Source organism: Bos taurus, chromosome 4, assembly GCF_002263795.3.
Source record: "Bos taurus isolate L1 Dominette 01449 registration number 42190680 breed Hereford chromosome 4, ARS-UCD2.0, whole genome shotgun sequence".
Taxonomy (NCBI): Eukaryota; Metazoa; Chordata; class Mammalia; order Artiodactyla; family Bovidae; genus Bos; species Bos taurus.
Genome location: NC_037331.1, coordinates 24888100 through 24910584, shown reverse-complemented (window position 1 = coordinate 24910584; position 22485 = coordinate 24888100). Strand labels below are relative to the sequence as shown.

Sequence of the window (22485 nt, the reverse complement as noted above, 5' to 3'; positions counted from 1 at the left end):
TTTGTTTTTTTGTCCTCAAGGCATGTGGGATCATAGCTCCCTAACCAGGGATCAAACCTGCACCCCCTGCATTGGAAGGTGGAACCTTAACCACTGGACCTCCAGGGAGGTCACCCCTGGAGGTCTTTTTAAGATTGAAGACCAACACCTCTCACGTGGCCTTGGAGGATTCCGTGGAGTAGGCCAGCCTGTCACTTGCCTGGGCCTTTTCATGGGAATTTCCTCTTAGCTCCTCAGGACCTTGGCTTGGCCTGTGCTTAAACCATCCCTCTCATTCTCCTTTCAAATCCTTTTGTCTGTTTTCCTGCCTCTCTCCTCTTGAGAAAACTCTGCTTCCTTAGGGAGCATCATCTTGGCCTTCGCTACGCTGGTCAAAATGGAACGCATGCGGTCCTAAAGTCTGGACCTCTCGACGGCAGCTTAGCAGTTGCTGGTGTTCTTTGTGTCCTCTGTAACTATTTCCAGTGTGTACTCAAGGCTGATCATTTATTCAGTGCTCAACAAACATTTGTTAAGGGAATGGACTTAAAACGAAAGGATAGTGTGCCTGTAAAGTTTTGGTTGTATTCGTCAGTGCGGTGTTGTTGTAGCCACAGGCAGAATGGAGTTCTGGGTTTCAGGGTGGGTTTGTTCAATAGCAGAAGGCAGGAGATGGTTAATTATTGAGCAAAGCAATCCAGTATTTTTCATTGTTCAATAGTTAATTTCATTATTCAGTCATTTTGAGACCCTTCTTCTGTCTCTTTAAAAGTGAGTATAAGACTTAACTGTCTAGCATGAACATGTAGGATCTCACAGGCAAAGAATGCCTTTAGATTTTACAGTGACCTTTAATCAGAGTTGATGACACCGGCCAGAGGCAGTTTTCCTGGCTTGGGCCTGCCGGCTGTAGAACTCTGAGTGTATAATGGTATTTGCCTCTCTTAGCACTAGTGTTCCAGAGAGGTCTGCCCAGCCCCCCTGCAGCCACCGCCTCTCAGTGCCGTGGATGGAGAGTGTTTGTGTGTCACCCGGTCTGGAAGAAAGTGTTTCAGAACAGAACAAAACTGGTCTGTTTTGTATCTAACAGATGAATTCCTTTAATTTTATATTTCCTTAATATATGTTTTGTTTTATTTAAGCCTGATTTATACTTAAACAGATTTAATTAGCTGCGTTTCCCTATTTAAGCTAAAATATTTCACCTTGATGTAAGCCAAATTTAGTTCAGTGATCCAACTTTGTTGCTGACTCGATGGACTTCTCAAAGAGACAGAACTTCTAGAATTCAAAAGTGCTTTGAATTGTTCCTATGCAATGAAGAGAATTATTTGGAGGAAAAAAGAGCAACCTAAAAGCATAGTTTTACATTTTTTTATTTCAATCTACTGATGTATATTCTAATTATTTAATTTTACCCTAAGAAATGCATGATATATATATATATATATATCTTATCTTTGTTTTACAATAAAGGTACATCTATGTTTCATCATAAAGGTACTTTCACACTATGCATTGAAAAACACAACTTATATTTGTGTTTCTATCTACAGTATGAAAAATTCAAAGTCTTAACCCTTTTACTAGACCTGATTAAAATGCATGAAATTGAGTTAGTTAATAACTTTGAGTTTTTAATGTCCTTATGAAGATGTGTTTGTACTTATTGGTAACCCAGTTTTGTTACTAACTCCGTTGTTTAAGAATCAACTGATACGAAATGTGTGCATCCTTTTCCTTGCAGAGTATCTTGGATAAAGGACATTATTGTGGCAGTAACCAGAGAGAACATGGAAACAATGAAGGGAATTATTCAGAGGTATCAGCATAAACGTATCTCACTGGTTGAAGCCGGAGTGACCCGCCACAGGTCAATTTTTAATGGTCTGAAAGCGCTGGCAGAGGATCAGCCCAACTGTAGACTCTCAAAGCCAGAAGTAGTGATCATCCACGATGCTGTGAGACCATTTGTTGAGGAAGATGTCCTCCTTAAAGTTGTCACAGCTGCTCAGGAACATGGGGTAAGTATTTGAATACTTTTGAGAATGGATAAAAGGGGCAAACACTAGCACACAATGATTTGCTAGATTTTGATGGAATTGGATTTAAATGTCAATTAAAATGGGCAAGATTACCTAAGACATTGTGCTAATTTGTTTTAGGAAGTCTATACTATTATAGATTCTGAGACTGTTCTGGTATTTCTTTTGCTATGTAGTCATTTATCATAATATGAGCTATTTGGAGAAGAATGCAATAAAGTCGCTAGAGTACAGATACGAATGGATGGACCTTAGCTGCACATTTAGTTCCATTCTTTTACCTAAAAATGCCTAAGAAATCTTGTAAAAGTCTAGGAGTCGTATCATGTAAAAAAAAAACAACCCTGGCTCATTTCACGCAATTTTTCAGTCTTCAAAAGTGGTTTATTTTGTGGCACAAACAGCCAGGCAAGATTTTTACATCCTCTAAAGTGAATAATCTTAGGATGACAAAATGCTGTGTTCACTTCTATTTCACCAAAATAAACACAGGATAGCAGAAGGCCTCTTGTAATCTTTGGGACATACTTGTTTTTTATAGACTGATAGGCTAAAATCCTATAAATAGCATAATAGTTACTAAACTTAAGTTGGTGGTCTAAATTTGAGACTTAGTGAAAATTTATGGCCCAGACTTGCTGTGGAGTTGAACAGACTTACGCCCAATTCTGTTTTTCTAATTATTAGTAGTATGGTATGTTCAACTCTCTCAACTTCTTTGAGCTCATTTTCCTTCTAAAGATATAGATGCTAACTTGTAAGGTTGCTTTTAGAATTGGAAATTATGCATATATTAACTGCATCAGTTCAGTTGCTCAGTCGTGTCCGACTTCTTTGCGACCCCTAGTAAAGTGCTAAATATTTAAAGTGTTATTACTGTAAGAATTACAGTATCTAAGACAGTAGTTTCCTCCAAAGATTGTAGACCCAACAGGAGGAGTCACTGCAGGCTTTTTAGCCATCTGGGTGGGCAGGAAGTTATACTCAGTTGGGAAAGACAATCTTTGATTTCTGTTTAGTTATCTATATGTATTTGGATTTTAATTTTCAGGAAATTGCTCCTTATTTCATCCCTCTCCAACATGAACTTCTTTACAATTCAGATGTATATGAGATTCCATAGGTAAAATGAAACATTTTTCTTATCTTCAACTTCTAGGTGGTATTTTGATGTAGTGAAAATTATGTTGCAGGAACATTAGCGACCAGACGACTGTCTCATGGCTCTTGTGTTTTCTGTGAGCTCTTGCTCCTCTCCATGCTCTTCGACTGTGGTAGAAGCAATGTGGTCAGGTACAAGGGTGACAAGGAGAAGTAAAAGGACCAAAGATTTATAACTCTTCAGAATTCGAGTAAAACTTTACAAGTTTAAAGGTTCTTAGGAAGGTCTATGTAATTTGGGCAGATGCAAAGTCTAACGCATACCATAGTACAAATAAAATTATGGCTCTTTGCCTATTTGCCTTTTGGAAAAATATCACTTAAACTCACTGTGAAGATCAAACATTTGGATTTTTTTGAGTATTCAGAGAATTTCTAAGATTGTTTATAAAGTGATCCTTTTGGTAATGTATCTGAAAGGCAAAATATTAATTTGAGCTATTTAATGTGCTGAGAATGTCATGTAACAGGTGACTAAAAAAGGTGACCAGTAAAACATAAAAATGTGGAGCAGTTAGTGGTTTCTTATTAGTTGCGGTTTTGTTAGAATTCCTTTTAGACTCTAATTTTCTTAAGTGTGTTAATCAGAATATAACTTGTAAGATTCAATCTCATTATGCATTCTAAGTAAAGTAAATTGTATTTTAATTAAATCTGAAACTTTCTGATGACATTAAGAAGTTGGTTTAAAGCTAAATCTTTACAACGAATTTAAGAAAACTTCAGAAGTTTGGTCTCTTAAGAAATACAGCATTGTTTTTGTTGGTGTTAAGGGATAATTTTCACGAGTGTAAAATTATTTTCATAAAAATATAAGGAGCATGTTAAGGATTTTACTGCCATCAGGAACCAGACAGATGTTACAATGCAGAGAAGAACAAATTTATGTGGAATAAAGGAATGCTGAAATGAATTCACAAAGAGACAAAGCTGTATTTTTGTCCATGGCGTGTGGGGTGCCAGTTGAACTGGGCAAAATCTATTGGCAAATGTATAGGCAGCAATGATTTTTGATTTACTGTCAGATATCTATAATTTATGAGAGTTGTAAAAAAGCTCAAGGGCAATGAAAAGCTAGTTTCTGCTACTCAAGAACAGTTTGCTTTAAACAGTACAGTTTTTGACTGGGCAATTTATTTTGCTCATTCTAATTTCCTTAGAATGTTGAGGGGAGTGACCCAATAAATAGCCTCAGGAAACTGAGACATTTCCTGTCACCTCTCCTACACTGTTCTAAATTCTAATAAAAACAAAACAAAATAGCAATTAATTGAGACTTACACTATTAGTAGTTGAAGTTCTTGAATTGGGGGGAAGAATTGGCATTGTTTTTAACCTGAGGTAAATTGTAGAAGCCCAGTCTGAATCAAAGATTTTGCTTGGAACACCCTGACTATGTTTGCCTGGGATTCCTTTGAACTCATTCTCCTTTGTTATTTTAAATTGTGTTTAGCTGATCACCTGTTTTCTTGCCTCTTAATTTTCAAGCCCTTCCCAAGGGTCCCTGGAGATAAATCACCTCCTGAATGATTTTCTGAGGCTGTGACAGACCCTTGGTGGGTGTACAGGCTTCAGATAACTCTGATGTTTTAACTTACATTACATTTTGGTTTAAAATCCCAATTAATGGTGATGTATTATTTTAAGAGACTAAGATTCTCCAAATTAAGGGTAAAATTAGGTTGTCTGCATATGGGGTCTCAGAAGTGTTGCCAGGACACCAGTTCCTTTCTTTTATCTGTATATGCTGCGTTCTTGTTCTTGGGTTCTGTAGAGGCAAGGTGACTTTAGTAGGGTAGCTGTTAATCTTTTTTTTTTTTTTTTGCTTTTCTTTTATTTTCTTTTAGTTTTTTTTACTTTTGATAGTTGGTCAGAGTATAAAATTCTAAGTGTATAGCTTTTTTTCCCCTGGTACCTTGAAAATACATTATGTAATTATCTCCTGACTGAAATACACCTTTTGTGAACTCTGCTAATGAATATAATGGTATCCCTTGAAAGTAATCTTCCTTTTCTGTCTGATTGCATGTAAGAATTTTTAAGCTATTATGCAGTGTCTCTGGTATGTCAAGATATGATTTTCCCCCCTATGCTTTGGATTTATTGTTCTTTATGAATTTTACATTTTGTTTAAAATGAATTCTAGAAAATCCGGAGTGATTATCCTATTGAATATTGACCTTGTACCATTTGCCACCTGACAGCTTTTCCCCTCTTTTGCTGCTTTTTCTCCTTATACATCTATGTAGGATAAACCTTTTCTTGTCCTCATGTCTCAACTTGTTAATACTTTCAATTTGTTCTTGTGGGCTGCGTCCTGGGTAATTTCAGTTTTCTATTCCGTTCTTTAGCTTTAATCTCTTCCTAAAGTATTTTTGCAATCATATTAATTATCAATTTCTAGGAGTTCTATATATGTTTAAAATGTGATTAGTCTTTTCCTATTTTGCTTTTCAATATTTAAACATATTTTATATATTATAGATAACAGTAATTCTTGATAGTTTAATTCTCTTCAATTCTATTTACTTTTATTCATGATTTGTATCCTCTTTTGCAATTTGTATTGGGAAGCCCATGTTTGGCAGGACTCTGAACAGGAATCCTTTGGACATGGGATAAAGGTATGTTTCTGAAATGTGAATTTGTGTTCCCTCTGCCAGGGATCCCAAGGACTTTTCCAATATGTAGCAACTTTGGGCAATTTTGGGGTTGAGATTTTGTAGACATTGTTGTTAATTGCTAAATCATGTCTGACTCTTCAGCGACCCTGCGGACTGTAGCCTACCAGACTCCTCTGTGCATGGGATTTCCCAGGCAAGAATATTGGAGTGAATTGCCATTTCCTTTCCCAGGGCATCTTCCTGATCCAGGGATTGAACCCATGTCTCCTGTGCTGCAGAGAAGGCAATGGCAACCCACTCCAGTACTCTTGCCTGGAAAACCCCATGGATGGAGGAGCCTGGTAGGCTGCGGTCCATGGGGTTGCTAAGAGTCAGACACAACTTCACTTTCACTTTCACTTTTCACTTTCATGCATTGGAGAAGGAAATGGCAACCCATTCCAGTGTTCTTCCCTGGAGAATCCCAGGGATGGGGGAGCCTGGTGGGCTACCGTCTCTGGGGTCGCACAGAGTCGGACACGACTGAAGCGACTTAGCAGCAGCAGCTTCTGCATTGCATTGTATTGCAGGCAGATTCTTTACCACTGAGCCACCAGGGAACAGTACTTTGAGGACACTTCTACTACTACTGTTACTACTACTTAGAGGAGACTACTCCCACACCCAGCTTGCTTGCTCCCCTGTCCCACCCTGACCCCAATCCAGGACAGACAATTTTGCTGTATTGTCTTTGCTTTGAGTACAGTCTGCTCTTTAAATGCTATTTCAAATCCTAAAAGATGATGCTGTAAAAGTGCTGCACTCAATATGCCAGCAAATTTGGAAAATTCAGCAGTGGATCCAGGACTGGATTCAGTCATTCCAATCCCAAAGAAAGGCAATGCCAAAGAATTTTCAAACTACTGCACAATTGCACTCATCTCACACACTAGCAAAGTAATGCTCAAAATTCTCCAAGCCAGCCTTCAATAGTACGTGAACCGTGAACTTCCAGATGGTCAAGCTGGATTTACAAAAGGCAGAGGAACTAGAGATCAAATTGCCAACATCCACTTGATCATGGAAAAAGCAAGAGAGTTCCAGAAAAACATCTACTTCTGCTTTATTGACTATGCCAAAGCCTTTGACTGTGTGGCTCACAACAAGCTGTGGAAAATTCTGAAAGAGATGGGAATACCAGACCTTCTTACCTGCCTCCTGAGAAATCTGTTTGCAGGTCAGGAAGCAACAGTTAGAACTGGACATGGAACAACAGACTGGTTCCAAATAGGAAAAGGAGTACGTCAAGGCTGTATATTGTCACCCTGCTTATTTAACTTATATGCAGAGTCCATCATGAGAAACTCTGGGATGGATGAAGTACAAACTGGAATCAAGATTGCCAGGAGATATATCAATAGCCTCAGATATGCAGGTGACACCACTCTTATGGCAGAAAGTGAAGAGGATCTAAAGAGCCTCTTGATGAAAGAGAAAGAGGAGAGTGAAAAAGTTGGCTTAAAACTCAACATTCAGAAAATGAAGATCATGGCATCTGGTCCCATCACTTCATGTCAAATAGATGGGGAAACAATGGAAACAGTGATTGACTTTATTTTCTTGGACTCTAAACTCACTGCAGATGGTGACTGCAGCCATGAAATTAAAAGATGCTTGCTCCTTGGAAGGAAAGCTATGACCAGCCGAGACAGCATATTAAAATGCAGAGACATTACTTGGTCAACAAAGGTCTATCTAGTCAAAGCTGTGGGTTTTCCAGTAGTCATGTATGGGTATGAGAGTTGGTCTATAAAGAAAGCTGAGCACTGAAGAATTGATGCTTTTGAACTGTGGTGTTGGAGAAGACTCTCAAGAGTCTCTTGGACTGCAAGGAGATCCAACCAGGACATCCTAAAGGAAATCAGTCCTGAATATTCATTGGAAGGACTGAAGCTGAAACCCCCATACTGTGGCCACCTGTTGTGAAGAACTGACTCACTGGAAAAGACCCTGATGCCACGAAAGATTGAAGGCAGGAGGAGAAGGGGATGACAGAGGATGAGATGGTTGGATGGCATTACTGACTCGATGGACATGAGTTTGAGTAAACTCTGGGTGTTGGTGATGGACAGGGAAGCCTGGTGTGCTGCAGTCCATAGGGTCGCAAAGAGTCCGACAAGACTGAGTGACTTAACTAAATTGATAGCTTCTCACAGATCTTTGAGGCTACAATTCTAAGGAAGCAAATAGCAGAGACTCAAGATCCAATTCCTCATTACTTCTCTTTTTTTTAAAACTAATGCCTCTTTTTAACCCAAGACTCTCTGCCATCTTACTTCTTTGGCCTCTGGCTGCTATTATGTTAGTTTTAGGTCATAGTTTAAATTTCATTTCTAAAAAGGCAGTTTTAAAAATCACTTAGAAAAAGCTGTTTATGATTTCTTCATTTAAAGAATTGTAATAGATTTTGTAAGGTCTGTGGTCTGCCATATTGCCAAAATAGGAGTCCTTTACAAGTATGAAGTACTTGTGTATTTCTGCACGGTTTTAAGTCAAGAGATGAAGTCTCAGGCTTCCCTGGTGGCTCAGAGGTTAAAGCGTCTGCCTGGAATGTGGGAGACCTGGGTTTGATCCCTGGGTCAGGAAGATCCCCTGGAGGAGGAAATGGCAACCCACTCCAGTACTCTTGCCTGGAGAATCCCATGGAGGGAGGAGCCTGGTAGGCTACAGTCCATGGAGTTGCAAAGAGTTGGACACGACTGAGCAACTTCACTTCACTTCATTTTGTACTTATAAGGGGACTTTCCAGGTGGCTCTAGGGTAAAGAACCTGCCTACTAATGCAGGAGACACAGGAGATAACCTGAGTTCCATCTCTTGAGTTGGGAAGATCCCCTGGAGAAGGACATGGCAACCCACTCCAGAATTCTTGCCTGGAGAATCCCATGGACAGAGGAGCCTGGTGGGCTAGAGTCCATAGGGTTGCAAAGAGTTGGACTCAACTGAAGCAACTTAGTACGCACAAATGGATGTAGTTTTAAGGACATTGTTATAAAGGATGCGTTAGAAGACTAAAATAAATTGGAACACTGAAAAGTAAAGATATAGGGAGAATCCTTTTTAAAAGGATTAATTAGTTATTACATATACTCTAAGAACTGCCAGTAAGGGTCTCATTTTCAGTTCATTGCTATCAGTACAGCAACCCCTGAAAGACTTGCTCCTGAGGGATGATTTTAGTTACTAGCATATGTTTCTTTCCCAAGCCCTCTGCTTTTGCATCTCTAATGATGTTTTATCCTCTTCTCCCTAATCAACTTACAGTAACAAATTACATTTATTGCTTCTCTTGATTCATCTCCAATTTACTTCTCAGTGCTTTGCAGTCTGGCCTCTTTGTCCTCTGACTATTCTAAAATCACTGTAACTTTCCAATTCCTGATTAAATACACTTATAGTCTGTTGTATAGTACAGGAGTTCAACTGTCTTTTGTCCCTGGTTCCTTGCGGGGAGAATAAATCCTTGAAATTTGTCCAGAGTCTTCATTTTGCATGAGCCCATTGGATCTTATCTGAGTTTATGCTAATATGATGCGATGACTCAGGATAGAGGCTGGTTGTCAGAAAGACCCCTGGGGCTTTGAACCAGCTGGGCTTCCAGGGTGAGAGGAATACTGCTGGAGACAGAACTCAGTCACATGCTCAGTGGTTCAGTCAATCATGCTTAGGGAGTGAAATCCCAATAAACTCTGGATACTGAAGCGCAGGGAGGAGCCACTTGGTTGGTGCACAGTGATATGCTGGAAACGTGGTGCTGCCTGAGTGTATAGGGGCGAGGGCACCACAGAAGCTCTGTGTTCTGGTCTCCCCAGGTCTCACCCATGTGTCTCTTCCCTGATCTAGTCTGATTTGCATCCTTCGTCATAAAACTGTAATGGAAGTCATCATAATCATATTAATCTAATAAGCATTTTCCTGAGCTCTGAGTAATTCTAGTGAATTCAGTTCAGTTCAGTTGCTCAGTCATGTCCGACTCTTTGCAACCCCGTGAATCGCAGCACTCCAGGCCTCCCTGTCCATCACCAACTCCTGGAGTTCACTCAAACTCACGTCCATCAAGTCGGTGATGCCATCCAGCCATCTCATCCTGTGTTGTCCCCTTCTCCTCCTGCCTTCAATCTTTCCTAGCATCATGGTCTTTTCAAATGAGTCAGCTCTTCGCATGAGGTGGCCAAAGTACTGGAGTTTCAGCTTCAACATCAGCCCTTCCAAAGAAATCCCAGGACTGGTTTTTAGGATGGACTGGTTGGATCTCCTTGCAGTCCAAGGGACTCTCAAGAGTCTTCTCCAACACCACAGTTCAAAAACATCAATTGTTTGGCGCTCAGCTTTCTTCACAGTCCAACTCTCACATCCATACATGACCACTGGAAAAACCATAGCCTTGACTAGACGGACCTTTGTTGGCAAGGTAATGTCTCTGCTTTTGAATATGCTATCTAGGTTGGTCATAACTTTTCTTCCAAGGAGTAAGCATCTTTTAATTTCATGGCTGCAGTCACCATCTGCAGTGATTTTGGAACCCCCCAAAATAAAGTCTAACACTGTTTCCACTGTTTCCCCATCTATTTCCCATGAAGTGATGGGACCAGATGCCATGATCTTCGTTTTCTGAATGTTGAGCTTTAAGCCAACTTTTTCACTCTCTTCTTTTACTTTCATCAAGTGGCTTTTTAGTTCCTCTTCACTTTCTGCCACAAGGGTGGTGTCATCTGCATATCTGAGGTTTTTGATATTTCTCCCAGCAATCTTGATTCCAGCTTGTGCTTCTTCCAGCCCAGCGTTTCTCATGATGTACTCTGCATAGAAGTTAAATAAGCAGGGTGACAATATGCAGCCTTCACGTACTCCTTTTCCTATTTGGAACCAGTCTGTTGTTCCATGTCCAGTTCTAACAGTTGCTTCCTGACCTGCATATAGGCTTCTCAAGAGGCAGGTCAGGTGGTCTGGTATTCCCATCTCTTTCAGAATTTTTCACAGTTTATTGTGATCCACACAGTCAAAGAAGCATCTGCCTACAATGCGGGAGACCCGGGTACGATCCCTGGGTCAGGAAGACCCCCTGGAGAAGGAAATAGCAACCCACTCCAGTACTCTTGCCTGGAAAATCCCATGGATGGAGGAGCCTGATAGGCTACAGTCCACGGGGTTGCAAAGAGTCAGACACGACTGAGCGACTTCACTTTCTAGTGAATTACTGAACTTAAAAGGAGTTGTGGGAACCTGTTGAATTTGGAGTCAGTTGGTCATAAGTGTTGGTGGCCTGGGGCACCCCACTGCTGTCAGAAGTAATGGCAGTCTGGCTGTGAACCATGCATTTATGCCAACTCCAGATGACTGACACAAGAGTTGAGCTTTAGAGGACACAGTGTATACAGAATGTCTTAAACTTGATAGTGTTCACTAGCTCTTCCTTGGAATCTTGCCCCTGCCTTGGCTTCTATGACTTTACTCTTTCCTTTTTTTTTTGATCACTCGCTTTTCAGATACTCCTTCCTACTCTTTAAATAAGATTTCTTTAACTTTTATTTTCATGGAACAAAGTATTTCTGAGCAATCTAAATCATGCCCATAATACTTCAGTTCAGTCGCTCAGTCGTGTCTGACTCTTTGCAACCCCATGAATCACAGCACGCCAGGCCTCCCTGTCCATCACCAACTCCCGGAGTTCACTGAGACTCACGTCCATCGAGTCAGTGATGCCATCCAGCCACCTCATCCTCTGTTGTCCCCTTCTCCTCCTGCTCCCAATCCCTCCCAGCATCAGAGTCTTTTCCAATGAGTCAGCTCTTCGCATGAGGTGGCCAAAGTACTGGAGTTTCAGCTTTAGCATCATTCCTTCCAAAGAAATCCCAGGGCTGATCTCCTTTAGAATGGACTGGTTGGATCTCCTTGCAGTCCAAGGGACTCTCAAGAGTCTTCTCCAGCACCACAGTTCAAAAGCATCAATTCTTTGGCGCTCAGCCTTCTTCACAGTCCAATTCTCACATCCATACATGACCACAGGAAAAACCATAGCCTTGACTAGACGGACCTTTGTTGGCAAAGTAATGTCTCTGCTTTTGAATATGCTATTGAAGTTGGTCATAACTTTCCTTCCAAGGAGTAAGCATCTTTTAATTTCATGGCTGCAGTCACCATCTGCATAATACTTAATATTGTTTAAATCTATGTGTGATAGAATATTTATATTGTTTAAATCTACATTTGTCACCTTGGGGGAATGTACAATCAGAGTGTTAACACCTGTAAAGATTCTTGTAATCACAACCCCAGGTAGGACACAGAACTTTTCTAACATTCTAGAGAATTTCCTTTTGTTGTCTTTATTATTCAGACCTTTGTTCCTCTAATAACTCCTGTCAACCACTGATGTGTTCTCTGCTCCTATATTTTTGTCTTTTCTAGAATTCCATAAATTGAATCATGCAACATGTAACTTTGTAAGACTTTTTTTTTTTAATTAAAAAAATTTTTTTTAATTTATTTTAATTGGAGGCTAATTACTTTACATTATTGTAGTGGTTTTGCCATACATTTACATGAATCAGCCATGGATGTTCATGTGTTCCCCATCCTGAATCCTCTCCCACCTCCGTCTCCTTCGCATCCCCCCAGGGTCATCCCAGTGCACCAGCCCTGAGTACCCTGTCTCATGCATCAAACCTAGACTGGCGATCTGTTTCACATACGATAATATACATGTTTCAATGGTATTCTCTCAAATCATCCCACCCTTGCCTTCTACAGAGTCCAAAAGACTGTTCTATACATCTGGGTCTGTTTTGCTGTCCTGCATATAGGGTCATCGTTGCCATCTTTCCAAATTCCATATATATGCATTAGTATACTGTATTGGTATTTTTATTTCTGACTTACTTCAGTCTGTATAATAGGCTCCAGTTTCATCCACCTCATTAGAACTGATTCAAATGTATTCTTTTTAATGGCTGAGTAATACTCCATTGTGTATATGTACCACAGCTTTCTTATCCATTCATCTGCTGATGGGCATCTAGGTTGCTTCCATGTCCTGGCTATTATAAACAGTGCTGCGATGAACATTGGGGTACACGTGTCTCTTGCGATTCTGGTTTCCTCGGTGTGTATGCCCAGCAGTGGGATTGCTAGGTCATATGGCAGTTCTATTTCCATTTTTTTTAAGGAGTCTCCACACTGTTCTCCATAGTGGCTGTACTAGTTTGCATCCCCACCAGAAGTGTGAGAGGGTTCCCTTTTCTCCACACCCTCTCCAGCATTTATTGTTTGTAGACTTCTGGATCGCAGCCATTCTGACTGGCATGAGATGGTACCTCATTGTGGTTTTGATTTGCATTTCTCTGATAATGAGTGATGTTGAGCATCTTTTCATGTGTTCATTAGCCCTCTGTATGTCTTCTTTGGAGAGATGTCTGTTTAGTTCTTTGGCCCATTTTTTGATTGGGTCATTTATTTTTCTGGAATTGAGCTGCCGGAGTTGCTTGTATATTTTTGAGATTAATTCTTTGTCAGTTGCTTCATTTGGTATTATTTTCTCCCATTCTGAAGGCTGTCTTTTCACCTTGCTTATAGTTTCCTTTGTTGTGCAAAAGCTTTTAATTTTAATTAGGTCCCGTTTGTTTATTTTTGCTTTTATTTCCAATATTCTGGGAGGTGGCTCATAGAAGTTCCTGCTGTGATTTATGTCAGAGAGTGTTTTGCCTATGTTTTCCTCTAAGAGTTTTATAGTTTCTGGTCTTACATTTAGATCTTTAATCCATTTTGAGTTTGTTTTTGTGTATGGTTTTAGAAAGTGATCTAGTTTCATTCTTTTACAAGTGGTTGACCAGTTTTCCCAGCACCACTTGTTAAAGAGATTGTCTTTTCTCTATTGTATATTCTTGCCTCCTTTGTCAAAGATAAGGTGTCCCTAGGTGTATGGATTTATATCTGGGCTTTCTATTTTATTCCTTTGGTCTATATTTCTGTCTTTGTGCCAGTACCATGTTTCTTGATGACTGTAGCTTGGTAGTGTAGTCTGAAGTCAGGCAGGTTGATTCCTCCAGTTCCATTCTTCTTTCTCAAGATTGCTTTGGCTATTCGAGGTGTTTTGTATTTCCATACAAATTGTGAAATTATTTGTTCTAGTTCTGTGAAAAATTCCATTGGTAGCTTGATAGGGATTGCATTGAATCTGTAGATTGCTTTGGATAGTATACTCATTTTTACTAAATTGATTCTTCCAATCCATGAACATGGTATATTTTCCCATCTATTTGTGTCCTCTTTGATTTCTTTCATCAGTGTTTTATAGTTTTCTGTATATAGGTCTTTTGTTTCTTTAGGTAGATATATTAATAAGTATTTTATTCTTTTCATTTCAATGGTGAATGGAATTGTTTCCTTAATTTCTCTTTCTGTTTTTTCATTATTAGTGTATAGGAATGCAAGGGATTTCTGTGTGTTGATTTTATATCCTGCAACTTTACTATATTCATTGATTAGCTCTAGTAATTTTCTGGTGGAGTCTTTAGGGTTTTCTATATAGAGGATCATGTCATCTGCAAATAGTGAGAGTTTTACTTGTTCTTTTCCAATCTAGATTCATTTTATTTCTTCTCTGATTGCTGTGGCTAAAACTTCCAAAACTATGTTGAATAGTAGTGGTGAGAGTGGGCAACCTTGTCTTGTTCCTGACTTTAGGGGAAATGCTTTCAATTTTTGACCATTGAGGGTAATGTTTGCTGTGGGCTTGTCATATATAGTTTTTATTATGTTGAGGTATGTTCCTTCTATGCCTGCTTTCTGGAGGGTTTTTATCCAGATGTTGGATGTTGAATGGATGTTGAATTTTGTCAAAGGCTTTCTCTGCATCTGTTGAGATAATCATATGGTTTTTATCTTTCAATTTGTTAATGTGGTATATTACATTGATTTGTAGATATTAAAGAATCCTTGCATCCCTGGGATAAAGCCCACTTGGTCATGGTATATGATCTTTTTAATATGTTGTTGGATTCTGTGTGTTAGGATTTTGTTAAGGATTTTTGCATCTATGTTCATCAGTGATATTGGCCTGTAGTTTTCTTTTTTTGTGGCATCTTTGTCAGGTTTTGGTATTAGAGTAATGGTGGCCTCATAGAATGAGTTTGGAAGTTTACCTTCCTCTGCAATTTTCTGGAAGAGTTTGAGTAGGATAGGTGTTAGCTCTTCTCCGAATTTTTGGTAGAATTCAGCTGTGAAGCCTTCAGGTCCTGGGCTTTTGTTTGCTGGAAGATTTCTGATTACAGTTGCAATTTCCATGCTTGTGGTGGGTCTGTTAAGATTTTCCATTTCTCCCTGGTTCAGTTTTGGAAAGTTGTACTTTTCTAAGAATTTGTCCATTTCTTCCTAGTTGTCCATTTTATTGGCATATAGTTGCTGATAATAGTCTCTTATTATCCTTTGTATTTCTGTGTTGTCTGTTGTGATTTCTCCATTTTCATTTCTAATTTTGTTGATTTGATTCTTCTCCCTTTGTGTCTTGATGAGTCTGGCTAATGGTTTGTCAATTTCATTTATCTTGTCAAAGAATGAACTTTTGGCTTTGATTTTTCCCATGGTCTCTTTTATTTCTTTTGCGTTTATTTCTGCCCCAATTTTTATGATTTCTTTCCTTCTACTAACCCTTGGGTTCTTCATTTCTTCCTTTTCTAGTTGCTTTAGGTGTAGAGTTAGGTTATTTAGTTGACTTTTTTCTTGTTTCTTGAGGTAAGCCTGTATTGCTATGAACCTTCCCCTTAGCACTGCTTTTACAGTGTCCCATAGGTTTTGGGTTGTTGTGTTTTCATTTTCATTCATTTCTATGCATATTTTGATTTCTTTTTTGATTTCGTTATTCAGAAGCATGTTATTTAGCCTCCATATTTTGGAATTTTTAATGGTTTTTTCCTGTAATTGACATCTAATCTTACTGCATTGTGGTCAGAAAATATGTTTGGAATGATTTCAATTTTTTTGAATTTACCAAGGCTAGATTTATGGCCCAGGATGTGATCTATTCTGGAGAAAGTTCCGTGTGAACTTGAGAAAAAAGGTGAAATTCATTGTTTTGGGGTGAAATGTCCTATAGATATCAATTAGGTCTAACTGGTCTATTGTATCATTTAAAGTTTGTGTTTCCTTGCTAATTATCCATAGATGTGGGGTATTAAAGTCTCCCGCTATTATTGTTTTATTGTTAATTTCCCCTTTCATATTTGTTAGGATTTGCCTTACATATTGCAGTGCTCCTATGTTGGGTGCATATATATTTATAAATTATATCTTCTTTGATCATTATGTAGTGTCCTTCTTTGTCTCTTTTCACAGCCTTTATTTCAAAGTCTGTTTTATCTGATATGAGTACTGCTACTCCTGCTTTCTTTTGGTCTCTGTTTGGGTGAAATACATTTTTCCAGCCCTTCTCTTTCAGTCTGTATGTGTCCCTAGGTTTGAGTTGGGTCTCTTGTAGACAGCATATATAGGGGTCTTGTTTTTGTATCCATTCAGCTAGTCTTTGTCTTTTGGTTGGGGTGTTCAATCCATTTACATTTTAAGGTAATTATTGATAAGTATGATCCCATTGCCATTTGTTGTCTTGGGTTTGAGTTTATACATCCTTTCTGTGTTTCCTGTCTAGAGAAGATCCTTTAGCACTTGTTGGAGAGCTGGTTTGGTGGTGCTAAATTCTCTCAGCTTTTGCTTATCTGTAAAGCTTTTGATTTCTACTTCATATTTGAATGAGATCCTTGCTGGGTACAGTAATCTGGGTTGTAGGTTTTTCTCTTTCATCACTTAAGTATGTCCTGCCATTCCCTTCTGGGCTTGAAGAGTTTCTATTGAAAGATCAGCTGTTATCCATATGGGAATCCCCTTGTGTGGTATTTGTTGTTTTTCCCTTGCTGCTTTTAATATTTGTTCTTTGTGTTTGATCTTTGTTAATTTGATTAATATGTGTCTTTGGGTGTTTTGTCTTGGGTTTATCTTATTTGGGACTGTCTGGGTTTCTTGGACTTGGGTGATTAGTTCCTTTCCTATTTTAGGGAAGTTTTCAACTATTATCTACTCAAGTATTTTCTCATGGCCTTTCTTTTTGTCTTCTTCTGGGATTCCTATGATTCAAATGTTGGGTGTTTGACATTGTCCCAGAGATCTCTGAGGTTGTCCTCGTTTCTTTTAATTCCTTTTTTCTTTTTTCCTCTCTGCTTCATTTATTTCCACTATCATATCTTCTGCCTCAGTTATTCTACTGTTGGTTCTCTCCAGAGTGTTTTCTATCTCATTTATTGCATTATTCATTATTGATTGACTCTTTTTTATTTCTTTTAGGTCCTTGTTAAACATTTCTTGCATCTTCTCAATCTTTGTTTCCAGGCTATTTATCTGTAACTCCATTTTGTTTTCAAGATTTTGGATCATTTTTACTATCATTATTCTGAATTCTTTTTCAGGTAGACTCTCTGTCTCCTCTTTTATTTGGTTTGGTGGGCATTTATCATGTTACTTTACCTGTTGAGTATTTCTCTGCCTTTTCATCTTGTTTAGATTGCTGTGTTTGAGGTGGCCTTTCTATATTCTGGCAGTTTGTGGTTCCTCTTTATTGTGGAGGTTCCTCCCTGTGGGTGGGGTTGAACGAGTGACTTGTCAAGGTTTCCTAGTTAGGGTAGCTTGCGTCGGTGTTCTGGTGGGTGGAGGTGGATTTCTTCTCTCTGGAGTGCAATGAAGTGTCCAGTAGTGAGTTTTGAGATGTCTATGGGTTTGGTGTGACTTTGGGCAGCCAGTATATTAAAGCTCAGGGCTATGTTCCTGCATTGCTGGATAATTTGTGTGGTGTGTCTTGCTCTGGAACTTGTTGGCTCTTGGGTAGAGCTTGGTTTTGGGGTAGGTATTAGGCTTTTGGATGAGCTCTTATCAGTTAATGTTCCCTGAAGTCAGGAATTCTCTGGTGTTCTCAGGTTTTGGACTTAAGCCTCCTGCCTCTGGTTTTCAGTCTTATTCTTATAGTAGCCTCAAAACTTCTCCATCCATATAGCACTGATGATAAAACATCTAGGTTAATGGAGAAAAGATTCTCCACATTGAGGGACACCCAGAAAGGTTCACTGAGTTACATGGAGAAGAGAAGAGGGAGGAGGGAGATAGAGGTGACCAGGAGGAGAAGAGGGGGAATCAAAAGGGGAGAGAGCAGTCTAGCCAGTAATCAAATTCCTATGTGCTCTCCACAGCCTGGAACACCCAGAGAGGTTCATGGAGTTACATAGAGAAGAGAAGAGGGAGGCAGGAGATAGAGGTGACCAGGAGGAGAAGAGGGTGGGGGAGTCAAAAGGAGAGAGACATATCTAGCCAGTAATCAGTTCCATTAGTGTTCTCCACAGCCTGGAATACCCAAAGAGATTCACAGAGTTGGGTAGAGAAGAGAAGGGGGAGGGAGGAGATAGAGGTGACCTAGGGAAGAAAAAGAAGAGTCAAAAGTGGGAGAAGGCAATCAAGCCAATAATCACACTCCTAAGTAAAAATGGGTACTGATTGGATTCTTAAAGGTACAGAATTGATAACAAATACCAAAAAGCAAAGATTAAAAATCTAGAGTAGAGGTTAGACTCTGAAAAATACAATATTAAAAAAACCCCAAGTCACAAAAATTATAGAAAATATATATGAAGTTTGCTTTAAAAATAAGGTCTTTTTTTTTTTTGCAAGGTAATAGTGGGTTATAAAAATGAAAATTAAAGGCATAATAGAGGACTTAAAAATAAAAAAACAACTAAAAAATTTAAAAAATGCTAATAGTAAAAATATATCTATGAATTTCTCTGGAGCTGTTGTGGGCAGTGTGGGGTCAGTCCAGTTTCAGATAGTTCCTTGTTCCAGCTTATACTTCTCAAGATCTATAGGCCCCTTCCAATGTAGTCGGTGCTAACTGCAGGGTTTTAATCTGTTACACCTGTCACTTCCAAAGAGGTTCCCTCTGTTTATTTTGGCTTCTTCTATTTGCAAGTCTCTTCAGTGTCTAATTTCCGCCCTGACACAAGGGAGTGAAAGTGGTCACTTATTTAGGCTCACTTGTTCAGTTGTGCTGTGGGGAGGGAAGAACACTGCAAACAAATATCACTGGCATGTGTGAGGAGTGCTTGCAGTGTCTGGGGCACACTGGGTTTGCCCCCGCTCATGGCATGTGTGCTTTCCCAGTCTACACTGCTCAGGCTCCAGGTTGCTCTACAGGGGAACTGTCTAAAGCGCGCCCTGGGTTGTGTGCACTCCCCAGGTCTAAGCCACTCAGGTTCAGGTTCTGGGTTACTCCACAAAGGTGCAGACTCAGTTGGGCCTCGTTTTGTGCCCTTCCCAGGTCCAAGCAGCTCAGGCGACCAGGTGTTTGGTGTGTCTTATCGCCTCCCCAGTCCCAGCTGCTTGGTTTCCTGGGTGCGCATCGGGAGTACCATCTCAGGTGTGCCATGCGTCTCCTCTGGGGAGCTGATCTCTGGCTGCGACCCTCCCAGTGGATGTCAACCGTCCAGGATCCCAGGAAGACTTGGTTAGCAACTGGGAGCCTGCTCGCAGTTTGGTGGAGGATGCCATCTATGGGGCTGAGTTTGCCCCTTGCCTTCCAGCTCTGGCTGTCGCCCGCCTGCCTGTCTCTGGCAGGGGATGGGCCGGTCCGCAGCGGCTAGCTCTCCTCTGATATTTGCTCAGTCCTTTGTTCTGTGAGTGGCCAGTAGTGCCTTAGGTTAAGGCCTTTCTCGGGAAAGTTCTCTGTCTCTCTCTTTTCTCTCTCTCTCTCTCTGGCTATCCCACAGTTTGAGTTGCTATCTCACCTTAGCTCCCTCAGATTGTCCTAAGGGCATTCAGGCCTGGTCCTTACCCTAAGCAATGCGGCCCACACCTCCCTGTTCAGCCCCTGCTTGCTGGTGGTGGATGCGAGCGTCTGGGCTACTTCTCCATTGGGAGTTGCCATTAGGCACGTAAATCTGTGGGTTTTATTTATGTATTTTTCCTTCCAGTTATGTTGCCCTCTGAGCTTCCTCTGGCCAGTCAGAGGATTTCCTGGTGTTTGGAAACTTCTCCTCTTTTACAACTCCCTCTCCTGGACGGGTCTTGGTCTCTAACTCTTTTGTCTCTCTCTTTATCTTTTATATTTTCTCCTACCTCCTTTCAAAGACAATGGGCTGCCTTTCTGGGTGCCTGGTGCCTCTGCCAGTGTTCAGAAGTTGTTTTGTGGAATTTGCTCAGCGTTCAAATGTTCTTTCGATGAATTTGTGGGGGAGAAAGTGGTCTCCCCGTCCTATTCCTCCGCCATCTTAGGACCGCCCCTCTAAGACTATTATTTTGATGGGTACAACACATCTGTATGCACTTGTTTTAACTCCCACAGAAACACTGGCCCAAATCTCTCTTATTCTTGGGCTTCTTGCTTCTGAATTGCAGACCTGCCCTGTTCAACTGGATAGAACCACTTAAATTTGACTTTTTCAGTGTCTCTGGAATCATTGTAGATTGGAATTCACTAATCCTCACTGATTGCTTTCCTTGGATTTTGTCCATAGGTAAGAGGGAGCCACTGAGCTTTGAGCAGGGAATGATAAGACTTGAATTCTACAAGGATGACTGTCTGCCTGGTTTGGTAGGTTGACTAAAGGAAGAGTTCAAGGGAACTGAAATTAGTTTGGGATCTATAGTAATGATGCAGCTGAATGATGACGAAGTCTATTAAAGCCAAATGGATAGGGAAGTAGATAGTACTAAAATGTTCAGGGAACTGGACTGACTGGACTTGACTGTTAGTATGGTATGTGAGCCACAGGAAACAGGGGATATGTATTTTGTGTGCTTTTAATTTTTATCTTCCCTGGCAGTAGGCGTCATCTCTTCTCTTGAAATCCCCGTGTTCCTGCCCTCCTGCATCCTTGCCTCCAAGTTTCTGTGAAATTAGGGTTTTGGCACTGATTTTTTTCCTTGCCACATCTCTGCAGACCTATTTATGGAAAGAGTGTTTATCTAAGGGGTATGACTGCCTGGGACCTTTTCCGACCTGGTTTATGGTTTATCTTTTCTCATAAAACAAGGTCTCCTATACTTCCTGTTTTGGATTTTTGCAATATAAAACAAGGATTTTTGTGTCTGAAACCAGGCTCCAGGCCATATTTGAATATCAACCAGGCACAAGGTTTTTCAATGTTAGCATGATAGACATTTTGAGTAAGATAATTCTTTATTTTTTGAAGTCCATGTGCTGTAGGATAGTTGTGGCATTAATTTTTGTTAGAAAAATGTTAATCTGAAGAGAAACAGTGGAATTTAAATAATGAGAAACTTTGGCATGGGTTGTATGTGGAATCTCTTAGAACTATTCAGCATGATTATTTAGCAGTGATGAACAACACTTTGGAAATTCTGTTGAAGTTAATATGTATGTATATTGAGAATATACTTTAACTACCTAGTTTCATAATTTTATGCAATGTGTTCTGGACTGTTTTATTTAATTTTTGTTTTATATTGGAGTATAGTTGATTTACAGTGTTGTGGTAGTTTCAGGCATATAGCAAAGTGATTCGGTTATACATATATTTATCATTCACATGCTTTTCCCATATAGGTTATTACAGAGTATTGAGTAGAATTCCCTGTGCTCTACAGTAGGTCCTTTGTTGATTGTCTGTTTTACATATCATAGTGTGTATATGTTTATCCCAACCTCCAAATTTATCCCTCCCCTACCACCTTTACCCTTTTGGAACCATAAGTTTGTTTTCAAAGTCTGTGAGTGTGTTTGTTTTGTAAATAAGTTCATTTGTATTATTTTTTAGAATCCACATATAAATGATATCATATGATATTTTTCTTTCTCTGACTTAGTATGATCATCTTAAGGTTCATCCATGTTGCTGCAAATGGCATTATTTCATTATTTCTTATGGCTGACTTGTTTTCCATTGTATATATATTCCACATCTTCTTTATCCAGTCACCTGTCGATGGACATTCACAGTCGTTTCCATTTCTTCGCTGTTGTAAATAGTATTGGGGTGAGCACTGGGGTGCATGTATTTTTTCAAATTATGGTTTTCTCTGGATATGTGCCCAGAAGTGGGATTGCTGGATCATATGATAGCTCTTTTTAAAGGAAAGTCCATACTGTTCTCCACAGTGGCTGTACCAATTTACATTCCCACCAACAGTGTAGGAGGGTTTTCTTTCTCCACACCCTCTCTGTGCTTAGTCACTCAGTCATGTCCGACTCTTTGCAATCCCATGGGCTGTAGCCCACCAGGCTCCTCTGTCCATGAGGATTCTGCAGGAAAGAATATTGGAGTGAGTTGTCATGCCCTCCTCCAGGGGATCCTCCCAACCCAGGAATTGAACCCAGGTCTCCCACATTGCAGGCAGATTCTTTACCAGATGAGCCGCCAGGGAAGCCCCCAGACCCTCCCTAGCATTTATTATTTGTAAACTTTTTGATAATGATCATTCTGACTTGTGTGAAGTGATATCTCATTGTAGTTTTTATTTGCATTTCTCTAATAGTGATTGATGTTGAGCATGTGCCTTTTGGTCATCTGTATGTCTTCTTTGGATAAATGTCTATTTAGATCTTCTGCCCATTTTTGGATTGGGTTGTTTGTTTTTTTGATATTGAGTTGT

The 22485-nt window shown here is 39.8% G+C and overlaps 1 protein-coding gene across 20 annotated transcripts in view; it reads left to right on the top strand.

The window, feature by feature from the left end:
* CRPPA (CDP-L-ribitol pyrophosphorylase A) overlaps positions 1–22485 on the top strand; it is a 456527-nt gene that overhangs the window by 9817 nt on the left and 424225 nt on the right. For all 20 annotated transcript variants that reach the window (XR_009494189.1, XR_009494188.1, XR_009494184.1 and 17 more), the window contains exon 2: positions 1727–2003. Coding sequence is in view for 6 of the 20 variants with exons in the window: in XM_059885802.1 (XP_059741785.1) it covers positions 1727–2003 (277 nt within the window). In the remaining 14 variants the exon portion in view is untranslated. The remainder of the gene's footprint in view (positions 1–1726; positions 2004–22485) is intronic.